Here is a 21778-nt window from a genome sequence, read left to right as displayed (position 1 = left end):
AAATAAGACTGTGTTGTACTTACCTCTAATCTCAGAGTGCTGAGGGTTTGACTAGAATAAATACACTTTATTTTATATATATATCTGTTGTGGTGTCCTTTCATTTGGTATTCAAGGGATTATATATGGTATCACAGCTGGCTTCACATGCCATTCAGAGTTTAGCCTAAGACTGCTCTTGTCCATGCTACCACTAGGATAGCTGGTCTATAAGGTTGACTTTACAACCAATCACCATAAGGGTATTTGGACTGATATAAGGTGTACACTAGAACTAGTGACATCATACATCAGGCCAACCTCTCACATTTTAAAATATGAAAAATATTGTGGGGATGAAATTGATAACAAACGAAAAGCTTTAGAAGAAAAAGTAATGGGAGCTCACTAAAATTAGCTGAACAGCAAGAGCTCCAATTAAATAAACAGAAAATCAAGGAAGAGCACACGGTCAAGGTGACAATAATGGGGGAAAACCACGGGGAAGGTTGAATCGGGAAGAGGCAAAGAAAAGATTTCCCTGTCATGGGTGCTGGAAGTTGGTACATTGGAAAAACAAGTGTAAAGTCATACAAGTTAATAATGGCCCGGATCAAAATTTAAATCCACAGACGCAGAATGAGGTGTTAATGAGTCATCAGCAACAGGGTATAGATCTATAGAGTCAATTGCCATCCGCCCCTAAATCAAATTTTGTGAGTCAAGTAAAGTACAGTGTGGAAGCCGGATTTCCAGAAGGAAGTGGTAAGAAATTTTTTGTAACATCACAGTTTCTTTTGCAGGACCCACTAATTGATTATGATGAGGAATGACGGTGCCTGAGGGAGGGGGGGAGGAAGGGGAGTGCGTACTTGGCGCATCCCTACCGGTAGATCAGTCAGGTCCGTACGTAGAAGGTAAAGTGGAAGGAAATGATACCACTTTCTTGTTGGATACTGGTGCCATCAGGTTTACTGTGAGAACAGCAGACATTCCGAACCTGCCCCTCTCAGGTGAAGACATCCAAGTTGTAGGTGTTTCAAACAAACGGATTAGAACCTCGATCACAGAACCAATGGAGGTGCGAATTGGAAATGTTAAAGAAATGCATAAGTTTGTGGTGTGTTATTCAAGCACTGTAAATTTGCTTGGAAGGGACTTACTGTGCAAAATGATTTGCACTATATTTTGCACACCGGATGGTGTTGCAATACAAACTCCAGATGAAGATGGAGTTTACAAGTTCATGTTAGCCTAACAGGGAACAGAAGTCAATGAATTATATTTGATGATGACACAAAATGAATTGCCTGCTGAAGTCAAACTGACTGTAAAAGCAAAGATATGGGATTTTACAGGGAAAGCAATAGGATTAATGGCAAATGTAAATCCCATAAACGTAACAGTGAAAGAAGGTGCTGTTTATCCGAATACCCGACAATACAAAATGAGTCCAGAAGTAAAGGCAGGTGTTGCAGCAGAGATTGAGCGATTAGTGGAACAAGGCATTCTGAAAGAAATAATGAGTAGTCCTTGTAACTCACCTATAATTGGTATTACGAAACGGAAATTAGAAGGTGGTTCAAGATCTTAGGAAAATTAATAAAATTGTTGTACCATGTTGCCAAACCCTGCTGTGATTCTTTATCAGATACTGTGGAAAGCAGGTTGGTTCACAGTAATCGATCTATGCCATGCATTCTTTTCTATTCCATTGCATTCAGATAGCAAGTTTTTATTTTCGTTCAAATTTAACGAGCATGTTTACGTCTGGAATCGTGTGCCACAAGGGTACACTGAAAGGCCTTCAATCTTTAATCAGATTCTCAAAAGAAGTCTAAAATCTTTTGTATTGCCCAGAGAATCAGTCCTGGTGCAGTATATTGACGACCTATTGGTGGCGTCAAACACACAAGATGATTGTGTTACTCATTCAATTGCATTACTAAATCATTTGGCAAAGGGTGGACATAAGGTGTCCCCTCAGAAACTACGATTTTGCAAGAACTCAGTCAAATACTTAGGACATCAAATAGAAAGAGGAATTAGAAGAGTGACCTCTGAAAGAATCAGAATAATAAGCCAAATGCAGATGCCACAAACAGAATAAGAATGTTCCTTGGAGTTGTGGGTTATTGTAGGCAATGGATTGTAGGATTTGCTTTACTAGCTAAACCCCTGATACAGATGACCAGGAAGAGAGCGAAAGATCCTATAGAATGGGATAATGAAAGCATGGGATCTTTTAGAAAGTTGCGAGATTGTGTGAAGCACCTGCTTTAGGAATACCAGACTACTCAAAAGAATTTGCATTATTCTGCTATAAGCGGGGATAATTGTGCACTTTCCGTTCTAACACAGAGACATGGATTGAAGAGAAGGCCAGTAGCATACTTTTCTGCTACCCTAGATCCTGTGGCCTGTGCATTACCAGGTTTCCTGAAAGCTGTAGTGGCAACTTGTGTAAGCATAGAACAGAGTGAGTCAATTGTGATGGGACACCCTGCCCAGGTGTACGTCCCTCATGCAGTGGTGATTTTACTGACCAGAACCCGAACGCAGTACCTTACTCCCAGTAGGCTGACAAAATATTAAAGAATAATACTAGGGGCTGAAAACATGACTATAGTGAGGTGTACTGTTCTCAATCCAGCCACTTTACTACCTGATCCTTACGAAGAAGAAGTGAAAGAGGAGGTTGAGCATGAATGTCTTGACGTGACAGAACTTAGCACCAAACCACGTCCTGACATACAAGAACCCTTGAAAAACGCTGATCATGAGCTATTTGTAGATGGCTCGTGCATGCGACACGAGGAGGGAGAATTGAGTGCTGCTTACGCTGTATGTACATTAACTGGAGTAGTTGAAGCATCCTATTTACCAGAGGTCAGATCTGCACAAGTAGCTAAATTATTCGCTTTAATGAAAGCATGCAAAATTGGGAAAAATTGGAGAGTAACCATATTCACTGACAATCAATATGGTTATGGGGTTGTGCATGATTTTTGCCAATTGTGGATGCAAAGGGATTTCCTGACTTCTTCAGGAACTCCTATTAAAAATAGATTTTCATGAAAGAATTGAGGCAATTCAATTACCAAAAGAGGTGGCCGTGGTTAAGTGTGCTGCTCACCAATCAGGAGATGACTATGTGACAGCCGGTAACCAATATGCTGACCAGGTTGCCCAACACTGTGCGAGGCATAAAATTGCCCTAAACAAGTAAATTGAAACTTGTGGAATCAGCTGCCAACCTATGCTACTTGCAGGAGTGGGAACCTGTGAGGAAGTGAAAGATCTGCAGGATGCAGTAGACATGAAAGAAAAGGAAGAGTGGGTGAAAATAGGATGTCAGAGAAGGGCAGAAGATGGTGTGTGGGTTTGTTATAATGGCAGACGTTATGCGAGACAGTATGCTTGCACCAATGGCTAAAATGTACCACGGAGACACATGTGGGCAGAGATACAATGGTTCGACTTTTCAGACAAGACTGGTTTAACACGAAGTTCAGGAATGTAGTAGAGAGCCTTTGTCAAAGATGTTTAATATGTCAACAAATGAATCCTGGCAGAAAAACTGTGGTCTGTATGGGAAAGATTGGAAAGGCAGAGGGTCCTTTTGTAATGACTTCAATTAGATTTCATTCAAGTGCCTGCTTGTCGAGGGCTGAAATATGTACTTGTCATAGTTTATTTCCAAAGTGGGTGGAAGCATACCAGAGCTGAAGAAATGACAGCTTGACAGTGGCCAAACTTTTATTAAGAGAACTCATCCCTAGAATTGGTTTTCCACTAACGATTGAATCAGATAGAGGGTCTCATTTTAAAATAAAATAATTCGATTAATTTGTGAAGCATTCAAAGTCGAACAAAAATTGCACTGTGCTTACCATCCAGAGGCTTCTGGGGTCGTAGAACAATTAAATGGCACAATCAAGTCAAGACTCGGAAAGGTGTGTGCATCCACCCCACTGGAATGGCCTGATGCTTTACCTCTGGTACTGGCTGGGACTCATAAGTATTCCAGACAAAAATCCTGGCTTGAGTTCCCATGAAATACTCATGGGAAGAGCCATGAGACAAGCATGTGTACCAGGACACAAGCTGTTGAATAGAACTGATGACTTGGTTTTGGAGAATTGCAAAGAGTTGGCTGACAGAGTGCGTTCTATCTCTCATCAGGTTGGGGAAGACGCTTTCAACAGACAGCTGAGCCAATCGCATGATCTGAATCCTGGTGACTGGGTAGTTGTGAAGAATCACACTTGAGAATCGTGCCTAGCACCAAGGTGGGACAAACCGCATCAAGTTATATTGACTACTTCAACAGCTGTATAGTGTGCAGGATTGCCTAATTGGATCCATGCAAGTCATACCAAAAGGGTACCATCTCCTGAAGAAGAGTTTCAATTGAAACAAGAAATTGATAGAGCTGAAGGTTGTGCAGCTGAATAACTTCCTATAGAAGATCCTGAGGTAGCTGCCCAAGAACAACTGAGCACTTATCAGGACGACTGGATCTCAGTGTTGGACATACCTAAAGTACTTATAAGAACAAAGAGTCCAACACAGTTAGACAGGAAAAGAGTGAGGACCAGACAGGTAAAGAAGAACTCGCTCAGGAAAGTAGGGAAACGATTGTTAGGGAGCCTGAGCAGAAACAGTTAAGGAAAGAACAATATACTCAGACAGAAGAAAACCAAAGCTCCATTGCTGAGTCTGAGGAGGGACAGCTAGGTTTTAGAGAAAATGTTCAGGCAGAAGAAGGTAAAGAGGTAAAAAGACCTGAACAGGACCAGATAGGCATAGAAACGCAAGTTCAGGATACAGAAGAAAAACCAGACATCGCCAATCTTTAACAGGGTCAGATTGAGGTAGATGAACCCATCCAGGCAGAACAGGCCAGAACAATAAGCCCTGGACAAGGTCAGATAGAGAGGAAATCTGAAGACGAAACTGATCAAGTTGTGCCAAAATCTAAAGAAAATAAAAGGAATCTTGAACAACCTAGCAGTGCAGTGAAATTTAAGAAAAGTCAAAAAGGTGATAACTGGCCGAGAATTATCAGCTATCATCTTAAAACAATTAGTGAAGAACCTTATCAAGTAAATGAAGTTACTGGTCAATCTGGAACTTCCAAAGTAACACCAAAGCAAAGGAGTCAAGGGTTGAAGACATTGAATAACAAGTTCAAGGGTCCTGAGTGGACATATGTTATTCTTGAAGACTTTGAAAATCTCGACTTAAATGAAGAAAGTGATGAACTGAATGTTGCAAGAATTGAGGAAGAAGTGAGACAGAGTTGAAAGAGAGAAGACGCTTAAGGTGTTATATCAGGTTCTGAATTAAAGAAGAGACAATCTTCTTGTCCAAAATGTCTGATGATAAAGTTACTGGAAAACCAAAACAAAGCTGTATAAAGAAGTGTTGTAGGATCTGTTTATGTAGTTTAATATTAGTCCTCATAATATGAGTGATATTAGCAATAGCTATTCCCTCTCTGATGGTTACTGACAAACAGAATAGTACTAACACACATACAGAAGTTGCAAACATTAAAGGAGATAGCGTAGACTTAGAAACACCAGATGAGCTAGATTTACACCACACTATAGATAAAAACGAAACTGATTTAAATGTGTTTGCAAATCTTTTAGTACATTATGTAGAAACTATGGAAGTTAGTGATTGTTATGTTTGCATGAAATTGCCAAGCTCAGTAGCTGAAGGGTTAACTTATTGTTTACCCTTGACATATGGTATTTCATGTAGTGTATTAGCTACTTTATTTTATAGAACTGGAAAATTGCAATATTATTATTCAAATGTAGATGTAATATTTTCAGAAGTCCCTATGCGAAAGAGCATGAACCCTGTCCTTAGTACTACAGACTCACAATTCATGGGTGAATATTTCCTAACAATGAAGACAATAGATATAGCTGATGCACATAAACGTAACAAAGTGTAAATTGCATGAAGAAGAAAATATATTTTTTAACTTAGTATAACAAAGAAGACAGGATTTACAAATAAGGGCCTCTGAACCGAAACCTCAGATACCTAAATGGACTGAACGGGAGGACCTTTTAGTAACCGGCAAGACTCATGCTGCTATGTCTGGATTTTGAAAAGAAAGGGAAAATCTGTCTCCACAGGCTTAAAACAGAATAGAATTATGTATTTATTGGTTCCAGTGAATGTAACTTCTTAGTAATTGGGGGTTGGGGACTAAAAGGAGGAACTGATCCAGTATTTCCTGGAATTTATTATATTTGTGGAAACAAAGCTTATTTTAGGTTGCCTGATCGATGGTATGGGAGTTGCTATTTCGGAATAGTATTCCCTAAAGTCTATCATGTTAAGAGAATCACTGGAAGCAATAATGACAGTAATGGACTAACAAGATATAAAAGAGCTAGTTTTTTTCTGAAATAGTAGGTGATATATTTGGTGCATTGATACCTTCAGTGGGGGTTCTGCTGAATTCTCGAAAAATCTTTCAATTGTCAACAGTAGTTGATTGGTTATCTACTGACACTGCTGGAGGATTTTTACTGATCAATACAGAATTAGTTGCTGTTAGATCTATGGTTTTGCAAAATTGACTTGCCCTTAATATCTTATTAGCAAAAGAGGGCGGAGTCTGTAAAATATTGAAAGCGCAACATTGTTGCACGTATATACCAGACAAAAGTGTAGAGATTGGAAGATATATTAAAAATATTACACATTTGGAAGAGGAACTGAAACCACTGGAGGTTGACAGTGTATGGATGAACAGAACCAATAGTTTTTCCACTATTAGTAGTTGGTTTTCTAATATAGGTAAGAGTATCTTAGGTCAAATATTATTGCTAATCATGGGCATAACTATTAGTTTTGATGATAATGTGTTGCCGCAAATGCAGTGGGAAAAGAAAGAGGTACGAAGTAAATGAGAAGGGTAGGAAAAGAAAATGAGAAGAAATACGACTGGAAGAATTGAAGGGAAATATCTACAAAAGAATGAAAGGATCACAATTTAAGAAGGATAAAGGAGGGAATAAAAGATTTGAAGAAATCGAAATGATAGGATGATAAAGTTGGCATCTGATTTAATAGAAACTAGTGATGTCATAAAATGTCATCAGAGAGGGGATTGATGGAGCAAGGTTTTGTATAAAAAGAAACTTGCTTGTATGCAATCCTCTCGAATAACTTATAATATTGTAACCAACCTGTCTGTGAACACTAATTTTGCACCACATTTTACATATTGTATCTAGGGGAAGCTTTTCTATGTGCTTTAGTAAGTAACCCAAGTGTCCTAAAATGGCCACCAAAAACGCGGGAAATCTTCTGCGCATGCGTTTACGACATCTATGTGGTATGACGTCTTCTGTCGCTTGGCGGGAAATCTTTGCAGCTGCGCAATAGCTTTTAACATGGCTGCCCGAAAACCTTCGAACTAACGCACATGCTGTGCTGAAACTAACCTATGCAAGTTTTACTAAGCTATTAATGCAAAATAAATATTAAGTAAATGGGGTTAGAGTAGAAGTAATTGGATTACAGTGAATTAATTTAATTTTGTATTCTAACATGTTCTTCTCTGACTTTATTAATAGTTCATATTTGGGCCTTTGAGGGTGACCGCGTCTGTTTCCTTGTGGCAACTACGCATGTGCAACATCTGCTTGTCCTGAGACCAATGCGATCATTGACTGGCTGCCAAACCCTAAGCCCAGCAAGGACATGGCAAAAATAACGCTTGACCCTACGAGAGGAAGAAGATTAAACTTGTAGTACGAATTTATCGATCTGCATATGAAATGCTTGTGGGAATAAAGCCTGTGGGTATTAAAATTAAGGTGCGGGGAGCTAGACAATAGAACTAAAGAAAATTATTGCACTTAGTATGGTGTGATGTCCTCACCCCACTGCTTGGCCCAATCAAATTGCGGGTGAACATGGAATTGAAACATTTGGGGGTGGATCATACATTTGAATTGGTATAACAGAGGTAAGTTCTAGATAGATAGACACACTTAACCCACAAGATGCCGATGCTATGCTGAGATGCTGCCCGATTTTGCTGCAACCTGACTGAAGAATCCAACACTAGGGAAAATTCACAGAACAACAGAGGAGGCACATCCAGGAAGGGGTCCGGATGAGTCCGAGCCAGAGAAAGTAGCACCAGAGAAAGTAGCACCAGAGAAGAGTCTAACGCTGGCGTTACACCAGAAGAGGTCACCTTCCCTGTCCTGAATGCTTGAAACTCTGATGTCTAGGTCCTCACACCATTCTAGGTAAATATAGTTCTGTGCGTTAGGTTTCGTATATTATGCCATAAACAAGGACCTCACTCTTCAGGCCCAAGCAGATTGTAACCAGCATATCCTCATGACAAAATAGGGCTACACATGCTTGAATATCTTAACCTGATAGGAACTAAAGTAATCTTACACCATTGGGAATCAATGGTCCCCATGGGAAAATCGGAATTCTGCTCAAAGTAGGATCCTGAGGCCTATCTTCAGTCTGTGCTGGAATCATACAGATTTTTTACATTATACAAGTACTCCAAAAGCAAATTATTGTATTAGCTTGGGTACCAACTTATTTTGAAGACCATCACTTCCTTGTGGTGAACTTTAAGTGAACCACCACTACACAGGTATTTTGTGAGATGCTATTTGCACTAGCACCGGATGTCGGACTCATTGTCACCTTTGGAATGTAACTAGGAACCAGACTCAAACCAGCAAAATGTGCAAAAAAATTGGACTTGGCTAAAGGCCTATCAATAGTCTCATGGAAATTGGCTGTACAAGTCTGATATATCCTTGGGTGCTTTGATCTTGACTGGCAGGGTTCTGAGGCGGGTGCCCTGCTCTGAAACTTTTGTATTGGATCTTTCTTGAGAAGACAGTCTGGCAAATCAAGAGCCCATGATTTGAGAGTGTGTGCAATTCCTATGAAAAAGTCAGATCCATCTAAAAATATGCTAAGAGGCCAAATTTAGGGAGTTAGGCCTCTTCTGGTGCACCATAACTACCAGTGTAACAACCCCACTGACCTGCAATCCTACTCTTCCTAATGAGGCAGAGAGATGTCAGGCTCCATGTGTAATGGCAGGTAGCCATGTCCGCTACTCACCTCTGGTCAGACAGCTATGATGACTCAGTCTCTGAAAAAAGGCTGCAAATTTATCAGCTCCTTTTAGCAAAAGGGAGCAGGAAGTTTCTGGAATCCTTTCATAGGGATCACATACTGATGTTAGAAAAGGTCACTTCCTGTCCCAATCCAAGATGGATTAACTCAAGGTTTCCTATGGAGTAGACCATTTCAACATGGAATGGAGCAACATCTTGTTCCTGTCTGGATCATATAAAAGGGGCCATGTCATGACAGAAACTGCTTTGCAATACAATCTGAGTTTGTCAACAGTTCCATGCTGTTAGGAACTCTTCTAGCTTTCTCCCTGTTGCTTTTTCTGATCCCTCTCTCCACATTCCTTGGACCCCTCATGTTGGAGGTTCTACTTTTTGCCATCAGGCTTTTTCCTCCAAGAAATGTGTTTTTTGTTTCCAGCACTCGCCAACTATTCACACATCATTCTATTAAGTGAAGGGACCATGGCTACCGGAAGGAGTCACCCATACCTCGGCCAAGCCAGAGATGAGCCCCAAGAGTTTCCTTCGTCCAGTCACTGCAAGTTCGCAATGCCATTGTGTTGTTCAGAACAAGACTACTATGGGCACAATGTGGATATGGTAAGCTAAATAACTTGCCCAACTGTAAACTGAGAATGCATTATTGAAGCAAACCATAAATATCAGAACTGAAGATTTGCCTTCCGTCATTGCTACTGCTTCTACATTTTCTGGGGATCTAAACAAATTATAGGAATTTATAAAAGGTCTAACAATTCACTTCGCTTTTTGCCATGACCAGTTTTCTAATGATCAACCCAAGGTGTGGTATTTTGCTGACTCCGTAACGGGTGCTGCTCTGGCTTCAGTGACTCCTTTAAAAACAAGCTTCTTCGGTCCCATAGACCAAATACCTTTGAGCAACTGATTGAGTCAGGCCATCCTTATTGAGCATACGTTATTGGAAAGATGGAAAGAGACGAAAAGTAAGTTGTCCATAGTCAGTCAAAGCTCTTGTATCAGCCTACCTAAACAGTCTGGAGTGTTATACTGAACATCAATGCATACTATTACAACTAGAGGGCCATTAGTATTAGTTGGAAAAGGAGAACTGAAGAAGGGCAGACTTGTGCATGCATTGTGAAGCCTCTGATCACTTAGATCAATATTGTGCCGTTAGACCGGCCGGGTGTTTAGAAAATGACACAGACAGTTTTCTCTGAGAGAGGAATTAATGGGTATTAGCAAGATCCCACACAACAAGTGAATCACTACCACAGAATCTGATTCCAAGTTATTCCTCTTAAGTTTTCATTTGAGGAAAGTTTCAGCCCTCACACTGTGGAGAATACGGACTGTCTATGGACCAAGCTTGGGCCTAGAAATTGTCTATACCTGTGCTGGAAAAAGTATTTCCCGAACAAGTCCAGACAGTAGATGGCTCACCGACATGATTTTTCCCTTGACTATGGCAATGGGATCGGAAAAGGAAACCTTTTAATTCAATATCATCTCCTAACTACGCATTTTATCCCAGGAGTCACCCATAGCTCAGGCAAGCCAGCAACCAGCCCTAAAAGAGTATCTAGCACCCAGCCCTTAACATCTTCCTTGAGATACTGAATTAACTTGAAACAGAGCACTAGGCGGATCTGTTCAGTTGCAAGATATGAATAACAAGTAGAGCTTATCTGGGCTACATCATTTCTATTTGGTAGATGGCAAAAAAAACTGAAGACAACCTCAAAGAATATTGCTTAAAAGGTTCTCTCACCACATCCACTCAAGTGTTACCTAACCTCACTAGATTCTTTCAGACTGCCACCTACTGGAGAAGAATTTCTGGAGCTAAGGATGTGAAATTAACTTTGGGGCACACATCAACTCCTTGGGCAGGCAATGTCATTTAAATCTTGATTCTCTGCAGAAGACATTTCTGCTAATGCACTCTTTAATCACACAGTGACCATCAAAGTACAAATTTAGGCACAAGGCTTGCATACAATTATGGACCTCAAAATCATTAATGAAAAATGCTTTTGTGGCTTTTAAGTGTAAACTCTAGTTTTAAATGTAATAAGTAACAAATAAAACTATAACAGGTATGCACATGACCAAACAAAATTTGGCTTATGATCCACTAAGTGTACAAGGACCTCAGACAATCTTCTGACCAAATTACTGTGCTATGTGAAAGCAGTGAAGGAAAGAAAAAAATGTAGCTTAAAATCAAGCTACTGTATTTTAGAGGCATTTGTTTCCAACATAAGCTGATGGCCTTTGGAACAGAGTTACACTGCAATGACACTAAACACAAGGATGATAGACTTTCAAAGAGACGAAAAGTATGGCTTTTGATCTCGGCAAAGGTATTACTGAAAATGATCAAATTTCTGTAATCAAATATTCCAAAGCAATCTGGTATGTTGCGCTATGTTTATCTTTAATAATAAACAAAAAAAACTGTGTGCACAGACATGTCTGTAGCTCACAGCCCAAGGCCACAGTTAATCAAAGTTAGATACTGCACAAGCCTACCAAAACAGCAACATTGTTTGAAAAAGTCAAATTCACATACATAACGTTTCAGATTCTGAATCTTTACTGCACTGTTCACTTTGATGAATGTTGCTGGTAGAAAGGCTTTGTTTTACTACAGAATAAATTCTGAATTAATTATGGTTGCGACAATCCATATTGGTGTCTGGTAGACAATGACATATAGGGGAAACCAAATGACTGAGTGAGAGCAGGTGAAGCGATGCAGGTGAACCTGTATTTTAGAGGTTTTTAAAACTGTACAATACTCTGTCCGAGGCAAGATTGAATTATTTGTGCCATTGTATTTAGAAAACAAAATTGAACTGCTCAAATCACTAATGCAAGGTATACAGGGCATATGAAATGTTCAACTACATGTGAAAAAGAAGCATCAACAAAATATAACTCTGCTCCCAACACTGGTGCCGCTTCGCCAATTCCATATTTCTGCAAGACTTTTAATTATTGCTACGTTTACGGGCCATATTGCTATTGTTTTAGGTTACCTGTCCTACTAACTTTCAGTCCTGGTGTAGTATCTAAAAGTTATAAAGAATGAAATACCATCAACTTTTCCAGATTTACAGTCATTCTTAATGTAGTGCCAGACATGTGATTTACTAAATTCAAGGAAATCAATAGCCTGTGTGAGAATTCACATATACCAAGAGGATATCAGTGACTGATGACAGATCTTCCTGACTAAGTGTTCTGTGCTACAGAGTGCCATAAACTGGAAACCCCAGAGGGCCATATATACATACCATTGGTTTTCACAGGAGTTGTAGTTCCACTTTGAATGTCAGTTTCAACTTTAGTCCTAAAATCAGACTTATTTGGAGTCTGCCTTTTCTCAGCAGTTTGGACACCCAAATTCACTTCATCCCCATTCTTCAAACCCCGTTTTCCACGACAAGGACCTCGTCCGGTGCTCATAGTATCACTGTTCTCAGCACACGTGCTCCCATCATGTGAAACAGTACTTTGCTTTTTATTGGGAGTTTTCTTCGAAGGTGGTTTGCTAAGAGGGGTTTTTAAAGGAAATTCTGAATCATTCTGCGATACAATGTCAGAGTCTTCTTCTGCAGTGCAGCCTTGATCCTGGTTATCAGGAGCCCCTTGGTAGTGAGGATTTGGTTCATATTGTGGCTCATTTAATCCAGGAAAGCATATTACAGCAAGAAACCAATGGGCGCTGCAAAGAAAATAAATACATTTAAGGCTTTGTCTTCTCACTTCAAAGGTATCATTTACTTGAACACGTTGTGCAACTGGAAACATATTTGCATAGATTTTTGTTGCAAGCCCAACATAACTATCTCATTCGAATATGTTATTTTATTTAAATTTTGTGTTACTACCACACAGTTTCTCATGTCAATTCATTCTGAACTTTATTTGGGCATAGGTATAAAACCTTAAAGGTAAGATGCCTAATTATACAATTAATTCATTAAGCATGAAATATCTCCTAAAACACATATGCAAAATTCTAAAAAGAATCAATCTTAAGACCGATATAAGCTATAAAATGAGTCGCAAAGATATTATCGCTACCCTGGCAAACCCACCACTCACCAGCTAACCATGAGGACATCAAGTAGCTCATTAAAAAAATGTTTAAGATCTCCCAGCGTTTTGCACGCCAAATATAAGTGTAAAGTGGAACACAAAAAATGTCAACGGTCTATAACTGTTGCAAAAAGACTACACCGCCTAAATGTATGTTTAAACAAAAAGAGGCTCACTGAAAGTTGATCTGGGAGTAACAAATCCTGCAAAACACAAAATGCAATGTGCGTTGTTTGAAGGTGCCATCACAAGGGCAGCTAGCCAACTTTTTTGACCAGTCATGCTGTGTCGGGAAGGTCAGCAAACAGTGGACCAGTGAGAACAAACCCATGTTGAGGATTTAAAATGTGCTCCAAATAGGGTTGAAAACCTTCAGTAACCCATTCAACGCACATTGAGGCACTAATTTCTTGACACTCTTTATGGTGTCCTTTGTCTTCATATAGCTGTAGACCCCATGTTTTAACTCACCCTTACTAATACTGTTCAAGGACTCAGGTTCATTAAATAAGTTGGATCTATCCAGTTTCATGCAAAGATTTTTAATGTACCTCAGCTAGAGAATATGGATGTCTAAGTCAAGAGTGAGGCAGTCCAGTTTTATCAACCGGTTAAGGATACGTTCCTATTTCGTCCACACCATAGACCAGCGGCCACCACCAGACATATTTCTGGACCCCTGGGCCGAGAGCCTGCTGCTCTCTGGGGCCTGAAACAATGCACATCCTGGGACAAGGTGCCAAGCCTCCTCCCCCAGGATGGGCAGGGTTCACAAAGGGGAAGCTGCAAAGGCTTGCTGCCTTTGTGAGCTTCCCCAGGCTACTTGCTGTAGTCAGCATCTGGTTCCCACTGGTTCTGACCACCACTTGGGGCGGGAGAACCGGCGGGAAAAACAAGTGAGGAAGAGAGGTGTTCCCACCTCTGCCAACTCCACCCCTCGGGTGGGAGAGTCGAGGTGAAGCACAACTCTCAGTCCATGCCATCTTGAAGATGGGGGAACTCAGCCAACCAGGGACAGGCTCTTGATAATAGGGGGTGTCCCCACCCCAGGGAAGCGACCCATTGGTCCTCGCCTTTCACCTACCTGTAACGCCCCTAAATCTAGTATTTAGGGGCACCCCTGAACCTTGCTTCCTCAGACAAGAAGAAACTACAAAAAGAATGAGAAGAACCTAACAGCCGTGCAGCAGCTAACAAGAGGAAGACGCACCCTGACTTGGCCCCAGCCCTACCGGCCTGTCTCCCCCCTCAAACCTGCTCCTGTGTCCACGGCCTGAGCTCGAGTGGGCAAACACCGTGACCCTGACCTGAAATCCAGTGACCCCTGACCTGCCTCAAGCCGACACCTGCAGTCTAAATTCAGAAGGCCCCCCTAACCACGATCAGGAGCTGGTAAGAAGATCTGACCCCAAAAGGCACCCCTGCACCTGACACCCCATGGCCTTGTGTGCCCAAACTGACGGTGCTTAACCAACCCCTAACTTGCCAACTTACCTCTCTAAGTGGTGGTCGCATCCAGAAGACCTTCGTCCCCACGCCTGCAGTGTCTGCAAACCGGAGGTTCTCCACTGAAAACAACAGGACGCCCAAAGTCGAAACAGCACCCTGCACCCGGCTACTCTAGTGTTGCTGAGGGTGCACTTTTGGTGCTAATTTGTTTCCCCATTTGCCCTGAGCTTAAGTCCTGGAGCTTTGCTCCCACAACCAAGTGGCATGCTAGTCAGCTGCCACCAACCGGAGGGCCCCCATCCCCCATTGGATAACATTGGGCCCCGGACGCCCTTGTGCCGCTGAGGGTGTAACAAGAGTGCATCCTTGACCCTGGGGGACCCCTGAGTCTAACCCCTGAACCTCAACTCCCACTACAAAATACTTACCTCAAAACCGATAACACTATTTTCCTCCATAGGTTAACATTGACTTTTTCCTGTTAAAAGTTTTAAGTGTGGAGTTGGAGAAACTAAAGAAATTCTTTATAATTCCATAATCTAACAAAAACGACTTTACTTACGTTATTAGGAATGTCCCAGAGTAGTATCTAGGTATACTACTCTGTGTAAGCCTAGTAATCTCAAATGTTACTTACCTGCTATTTTACTACAAAGCCTATTCAAGTCTATGTACTGCATTTAATAAGTATTGCATTTCTCTGCATCCATCCTGTAAATCAAACCAAAGTGCATATACAATTATTGTTCAAACTGTATTTCAATTGCATTACTACTGTAAAGTTCTTATTGCTTACCTGTGCCAGGCTTGCTTGGTTCCAGAAAATAAAATAACTAAAATAATATTTTTATAAAACAAAATTGGTCTGTTCAGTCTTTGAGTGTGTGAATTCATTTGCTGACTGAGTGTGTACAAATGCTTAACATTGTCCTCTGATACTGCCTTATTGCTAGACCACACTGCCACAAATAGAGAGTGAGGTACTATCGAACTTTACCTCTGCCTACCTTTGGGGCTCCACTGGACTCTGTGCACATTATACCTCACTTTGGTATAGTATATACAGAGTCAGCTTCCTACAAATGTATATCAGAAATATACTTAAACCCAAAGCTTTCTCTCTCTCTCCAATTTCTTGAAGAACAGACCACCATTCCATCTCTGTAGGAGGTTTAGTCGAGATCCATGCCCTAGCAATTACTAAGCGCGCAGTAACAATCACTATAGACAGTAAGGAAGAATACTTTTGTGCACATGCTTCCTTATACCCTAGGATCCGTTCAGTTGTTGACAAACTTATATCAGTAATAAATCTTTCTGACATTATCGATCAAATGTTATCCCAAAACTCCTTCAGCATGGGGCATAGCACAAACATATGAATAATATTCGCTGCATATTGGCCGCATTTAGGGCAATTCTGGCGCGATCTTTGCTGGGATATAGAATTTAAGTCTCCAGTTGAAGCCCATTGAGCAATCTTTTCCGGTGTATAATAAAGACAGCATAAAGTCCGAAATTGCTGAAGCTGAAGATTAGTAGAATGAACTGAGCGAGAGATATAATCAAAAGCTTGCGTTAGCTTGTCTCTTGTTATAGTCTCACCCAGTTTCTCGCTCCATTTAAAAGCTTATTTGTCACATCCATCCCCTCTGTTTTCACAGAGGATCTGATATGCTCTGCTGATACTAGCCTTTAAGTTCTGGCCATATATAAGTTCCCACATAGCAGCCTCCTTAATCAATCTTATTCCCAGACTCCTAACCAAATGGTCTTTAATTTGTAAATACTTAAAAAAAAAAAGGTTTTAGGAATCTTACATATTAAAGAAAGATTCTCAAACGACTTTAGGCCATTGCAGTCAAATAATTGGCCCAGTGATTGTATCCCATATTTAGCCCACTGAAGAGCGATCCTATCGTGATAAATACCGGGAAACATTGGGTTACCCCATAAAGGGAGTCTACTATGTATTACGGGAAGAGAAAGTCTAGATTCAAAATTCTTCCATATATATGCCAGATCTCGTATTGTCTTAAAACTTAACACGCTTAAAATAATTAGGGTCATGAATACGATAAAGAAATAGTTTGCTATCTGCACCAAGGATCAGCCAATGCCAGTGTTCCACCAATTCAGGATGCAGAAGGCTCCGTAGACGGTCTACAAAAGCAGAAAGATAATAAAGTTTCATATCCGGTAAATCTAATCCTCCCTTATTATAAGGGAGTTTAATTAGTGCTTCTTGCCTTCCGATATCCCATCTTGTAGGCTGATTTACCTTAACAGTGAAGTCAAAATACTTGCCAGGATCGTGGTGAAGCGCCTACTCACTCTTATATTAGAGTGGGTACACAAAGACCGAAGCGGCTTAATTCCCTGCTGCCTTACAAGATATAATATTTGCTCTTGCGCTGGTTCCTTAATTACAGGAACCTTTATGTATAATTCAAATAGAATGGGAAAAAGCCTTTGATAGCATATCCTGGCATCATCTATCTAAATTGCTGAGACACCTGGGATCATGTACTTCTCTCTTATCTCAAGCTTTTATAAACGGTGCAGAAGGCGGGCGAGAAGCTCCATCATACCGCTTTGCATTACCGGGAGGTACGAGACAGGGGTGTCCACTGTCACTCCTGTTGTTCACGGTAGCAGAGGAACCTTGGCATTTTTTAATAAGATTGGACAATAGCATCAGGGGTATTCATTGTTCCAGTACGATTATCGATAAGGTCTCTTCAAAATTTGCAGATAACCTTATTTTGTATGTGGGCCTGCTGGAGAGATCCGGCCAGGTGATGATGGAAATCCTGGTTGACCGACTTCCACACTGGTCTTCCCCCTTAACTGGCATTGAACACTGCTTTTCCTGATTGAACAGTCAAGAGATACAAGTCTATGAATAAACTGGGTGGGATTCGCTGTTATCACAGTAGGGGTTCCGCTACTTTTGGATGCATATAGCTGATACAACAGAGGCTGCCAGAGCTAACATTATGCCTTTGCTGGCTACAGTGCGGAGGACTACATAGGGATTGGCCACACTCCCCATATCAGTGATGGGCTGAGCAGCTCTCATTAAGATGATCATCCTTCCCAAATGTGTCTACCCATTGCAAAACTACTCCCACTAGATACCAGGCACTATGATTTCTGGCTTATTCAAAACTCGTATGGCCTTCATTTGGGGAAGGGGTTCCCATCATGCAGCCTTGGCAAAGTGCTGCAAATCGGCCTAAGACTTTGGACTAGCCATGACAGACATAACTTCATCTTACTGGGTGAAACATCTGCTGGTTATCAATGATTGCTTAAACAGACCTGCAGATGATCCAGCATACCGCATTGAGAGATGGGTAAGGGGCGACACTTATCCCCTCCACTTTTCATATGATGGGAAACCACTATGTTGTATGCCCCAGCTATGAAGATATGGAGGGCCTTCCAGAGATGCACAGTTGGGAGGGGAACTTATGGAAGAGACTCCACTGTGGGTGAGGAGCTTGCTACCTCAGGTTGCTGCCCTGAAAAGTTATCAGGGTTGGTAAATGCTGGGGAACAGTCACTGGGTTAAATCTTTGGCCCTAACGGATTGAGATACATTGTCGTGCTTCAGCAATGCCAGTTCTTCAAATACGTGCTGTTTCAGCATGTGGTCCACCTCTACCTTCCAGCACTATACTATTGGAGACATTTGCTCCTCTCAAGGCAAAGCTGACAAAGTCTCCTCTGCCAGCGCGAGGCCAGGTATATACTAGGTCTGGTGGGTTAGTGGACTAATGCGTCCAACTGTCGGGGCCAGTGTTTGACCTCATAGTCACAGGTTCAAATCCCAGTGGGTCCACTCAGCCTTTCATACTTCTGAGGTCGATAAAATGAGTACCATTGAGTTGGGTAACAAACATCTGTTATTCAGCGCCTTGACACCTTTGGGTGATACGTGTGCTTTACGAATACATATGTTATGTTAGTGTAGAAAAAAGGACAATCCACTCACAAATAATTCCCTTTGAAATCGCTTATCATACATCAGCTCTACATAGAGACATCCACGCAACTCAAATACTTAACACCAATCCTGAATCAGTCAGATATTCCATGAATCATTAAATATATATACCTCAATCAGTTTTTAATAAGATTAATAATTGAGTCAGATATCAATTCAAATTTACATAGATTACAATTCTATGATATAAAAATACTGGGTGCTAATTCTGTTTAAAAATGCATAACAAGTATATTGAATCAACAAAAGAAAATTCAAGAGAAAAGACATACAAGACTATTACATCTGTCATTAATTTGGCGAGTTCGTAGGAATCCATAAAGAAACACATGATAAAAAACAACATCTTTTCTAAGGTGCTCATCTGTTCCTCAAACTTAGCACCATATGAGCGCCGATGCTTTTCAGTGGATAGTGCAATATGTGACCACCTTCGTCAAGACAACAAAGATATTTCCTTCATCTGAATTTCAAAAATATTACAATCCAGTAAAGTGATCATCTTTTCTTTAAATATATGGTAAAGGATTGAATGTGATGCAACCCACCATTAATAAATGTATATTGCAGGTAAAAACATATGTTGAACACCTCTAACTGAAGTGGAATCCGTAAGTCATTCGAATCAAGATTTTAAAAAAAGCCTCTCCAGCCGTCTTGTTTAGTCGTCCTGGTTAACAGTGAGGGCTCATCAATTATTTCAGTCTTCAGTAGTTTTGCTAACTGAATTTTGGAGGGTAGAATCAAGGTTTCCCAAGTTCAGGTTAACACTCAAGGTGCACCACCAGCCGCACTAGGGCGGCAGGGTTCGGAGTGCAGGATGCTAATGTTAGCCAAGGGAGATAGGGGGCACCTCAGTTGGGTGCCGCTCACGGGCAGGCCACTCGGTCTTGAGGCAAGCTCATGGGATTAAGGTAAGGATAAAGCGGCGCAGGTGAGGTCGGTTTCAGGGTGCTTAGGAGGAGTCAGGAGCCCAATGCTTTCCTATGGAGGTTGCCGGCCGAGCAAAAAGACTGCAGGCTGGAGCAAGAAGACTGGAAGAAGGGAACCAACGACTGGAGAATGAAATTGAAGAGTTGCTAGAGACTGTCGGTCAGGCACCTCACAGACTCTGGGAGATGGGGTGCCTTTTCGTGTCAGATTCTGCTCACCGGTTCTGGTCGCGGTCGGGGGGACCCTTCAGGATGAGGCTGCAGGTGTCAAAGAGGATACCGTCCAACGCTGGATCCCAGGTCAGGATCGACGGGGTGGGGATCTCGCTGTGGTGTTGGGCCACTCTGACTCAGGTCTTGGGCATCGAGTGCAGAGTGGTGAAGACTTGCGGTTCCAGCTGGATCTGGAGCCCTGATTTGGGTTGCTGATGGACAAATATGGTGTCCACAGGAGATCAGAATCCTTTGGGAAGGCAGTGCAGGTCCTCAGGGTATTTGGAGGCTGCTGGCTGCATGACACACAGGTTTCAGCTTGCAGGGGTTCAGAAGCAGGAGGCTAGCTGGTAGGGCTGGGGCCAAAGCCGTTGTAGTCATCCTCTTCTTCTGCAGCATGGCTCTCCGGTCCTCCTTGTTGATTCGAATTTGAAGTCTGGATTCACGACTGCTCCCTAAATACTACATTTAGGGGTCTCCAGGTAGTAGCCAATCGGCTACCGTCCTTAGGGTGCTCACCCCATGTGGGGGTGTGGGCACCATCCCTATCCCTGATTGGAGGGTGCCTGCCATCTGCATGTTGGTGGGCACTGAAGAGTGGGCCTTACCTCATCTCCCCCACCTGAGGGGTGGGGTTGGCAGAGGCGGGCACACCTTCTGGGCTGGCCCACTTTTTTCCACCTGTCTTCCCACCGAAAAGGGAGGTGAGAAAGGAAGTGGGCCTGCTCCTGATAGCAGGGGTGGCTGGGGATCGCTTTGCAAAGGCGGCAAGGTCTTGTAGCTCCCCTGCCACCGATGGCTCGTCCTGACCTGGGGGAGGTGTGAACACATCCGCCCAGGAAAGGCTTTGTTTCTGGGACCAGGGAGCAAATGCTCCCTGTAAGAAAGTGTCCTCTTTTTGCATGGTTACCCCCACATTTTGCTAAACTGCTGATGTACTTTGAGGGTGCCCTAGGTTCCTGTCAAATAGGTACCCAGGGCCTATGTTCTTTACCTAAACTGCCTTAAAAACAAAACCCAATTGGCACTCTTTGGCCACAGGTCAGTCCCTTATAAATGGTACCACAGGTACCACGGGCACTGTGCCAGGGAAGGCCTCTAAGGGCTGCAGCACTTATTGTGCCACCCTTAGAGGCCCTGTACCTTTACACACATACACTGATTTTGCAGGCTGCGTGTTCTGGTGCAGAACAAAGTGAAGAGTCAACATGGCACTGTGTACCATGGATACAACCCACTGCCCTGGCATAGGTCAGCCACCCCTCTAGCTGGGTCCACTATACCAGTGGCGAGGGTACATGGGCATGAGAACTGTACCCCTACAGTGTCTAAGCTAATTCTTAAACATTGTAAGTGCAGTAATGCCATTAAGAGAATATGGTGCTGGGAGTTTGTCATTACGAACTCCACAGCATCATAATGCCTTTACTGAAAACAGGGAAGTTTGGTACCAAACTTCTCAGCACATTAATCCCACATTGATGCCAGTGTGGGATTTACTGAAAAATGTACTCAAGGGGCATCTTAGAGATGCCCCCTGAAAAACAACCTAACTCTAGACTGCTGCTCTTGTGGGTCTGATCCAATGCACATCCTGGGACGAGGAGCCAAGCCTCCTCCCCCAGGATGGGCAGGGTCCACAAAGGGGAAGCTTCAAAGGCTTGCTGCCTTTGTGAGCTTCCCCAGGCCTTTTGCTGCTTCCAGCAAATGGCCCCCACCGGTTCTGACCACTTTGGGCAGGAGAGTCTGCAGGAAAAACAAGTGAGGAAGGGAGGTGTTCCCACCTTTGCCAACCCCAGCTCAGGTGGGGGAGGCGAGGTGAAGCACAACTCTCAGTCCCGGCCATCTTGCAGATGAGGGGACCCAGCCAACCAGAGTGAGGCATATGCCCCACTGCCACTGGAGGGTGGCATAATAGGGCGTGTACCTACCCCGAG

The 21778-nt window shown here is 42.3% G+C and overlaps 1 protein-coding gene across 2 annotated transcripts in view; it reads right to left on the bottom strand.

Moving 5' to 3' along the window:
- Positions 1–21778, bottom strand: part of SENP6 (SUMO specific peptidase 6) — a 755486-nt gene that overhangs the window by 186878 nt on the left and 546830 nt on the right. For both annotated transcript variants that reach the window (XM_085610971.1, XM_085610972.1), the window contains one exon: positions 12428–12858. In XM_085610971.1, coding sequence (XP_085467097.1) covers positions 12428–12858 — 431 coding nt within the window. The remainder of the gene's footprint in view (positions 1–12427; positions 12859–21778) is intronic.

This window comes from Triturus cristatus, chromosome 6, assembly GCF_964204655.1.
Source record: "Triturus cristatus chromosome 6, aTriCri1.1, whole genome shotgun sequence".
In the NCBI taxonomy this organism is placed as follows: domain Eukaryota; kingdom Metazoa; phylum Chordata; class Amphibia; order Caudata; family Salamandridae; genus Triturus; species Triturus cristatus.
Note: the sequence above shows the minus strand (reverse complement) of the source record. Positions and strands in the feature narration are given on the sequence as shown.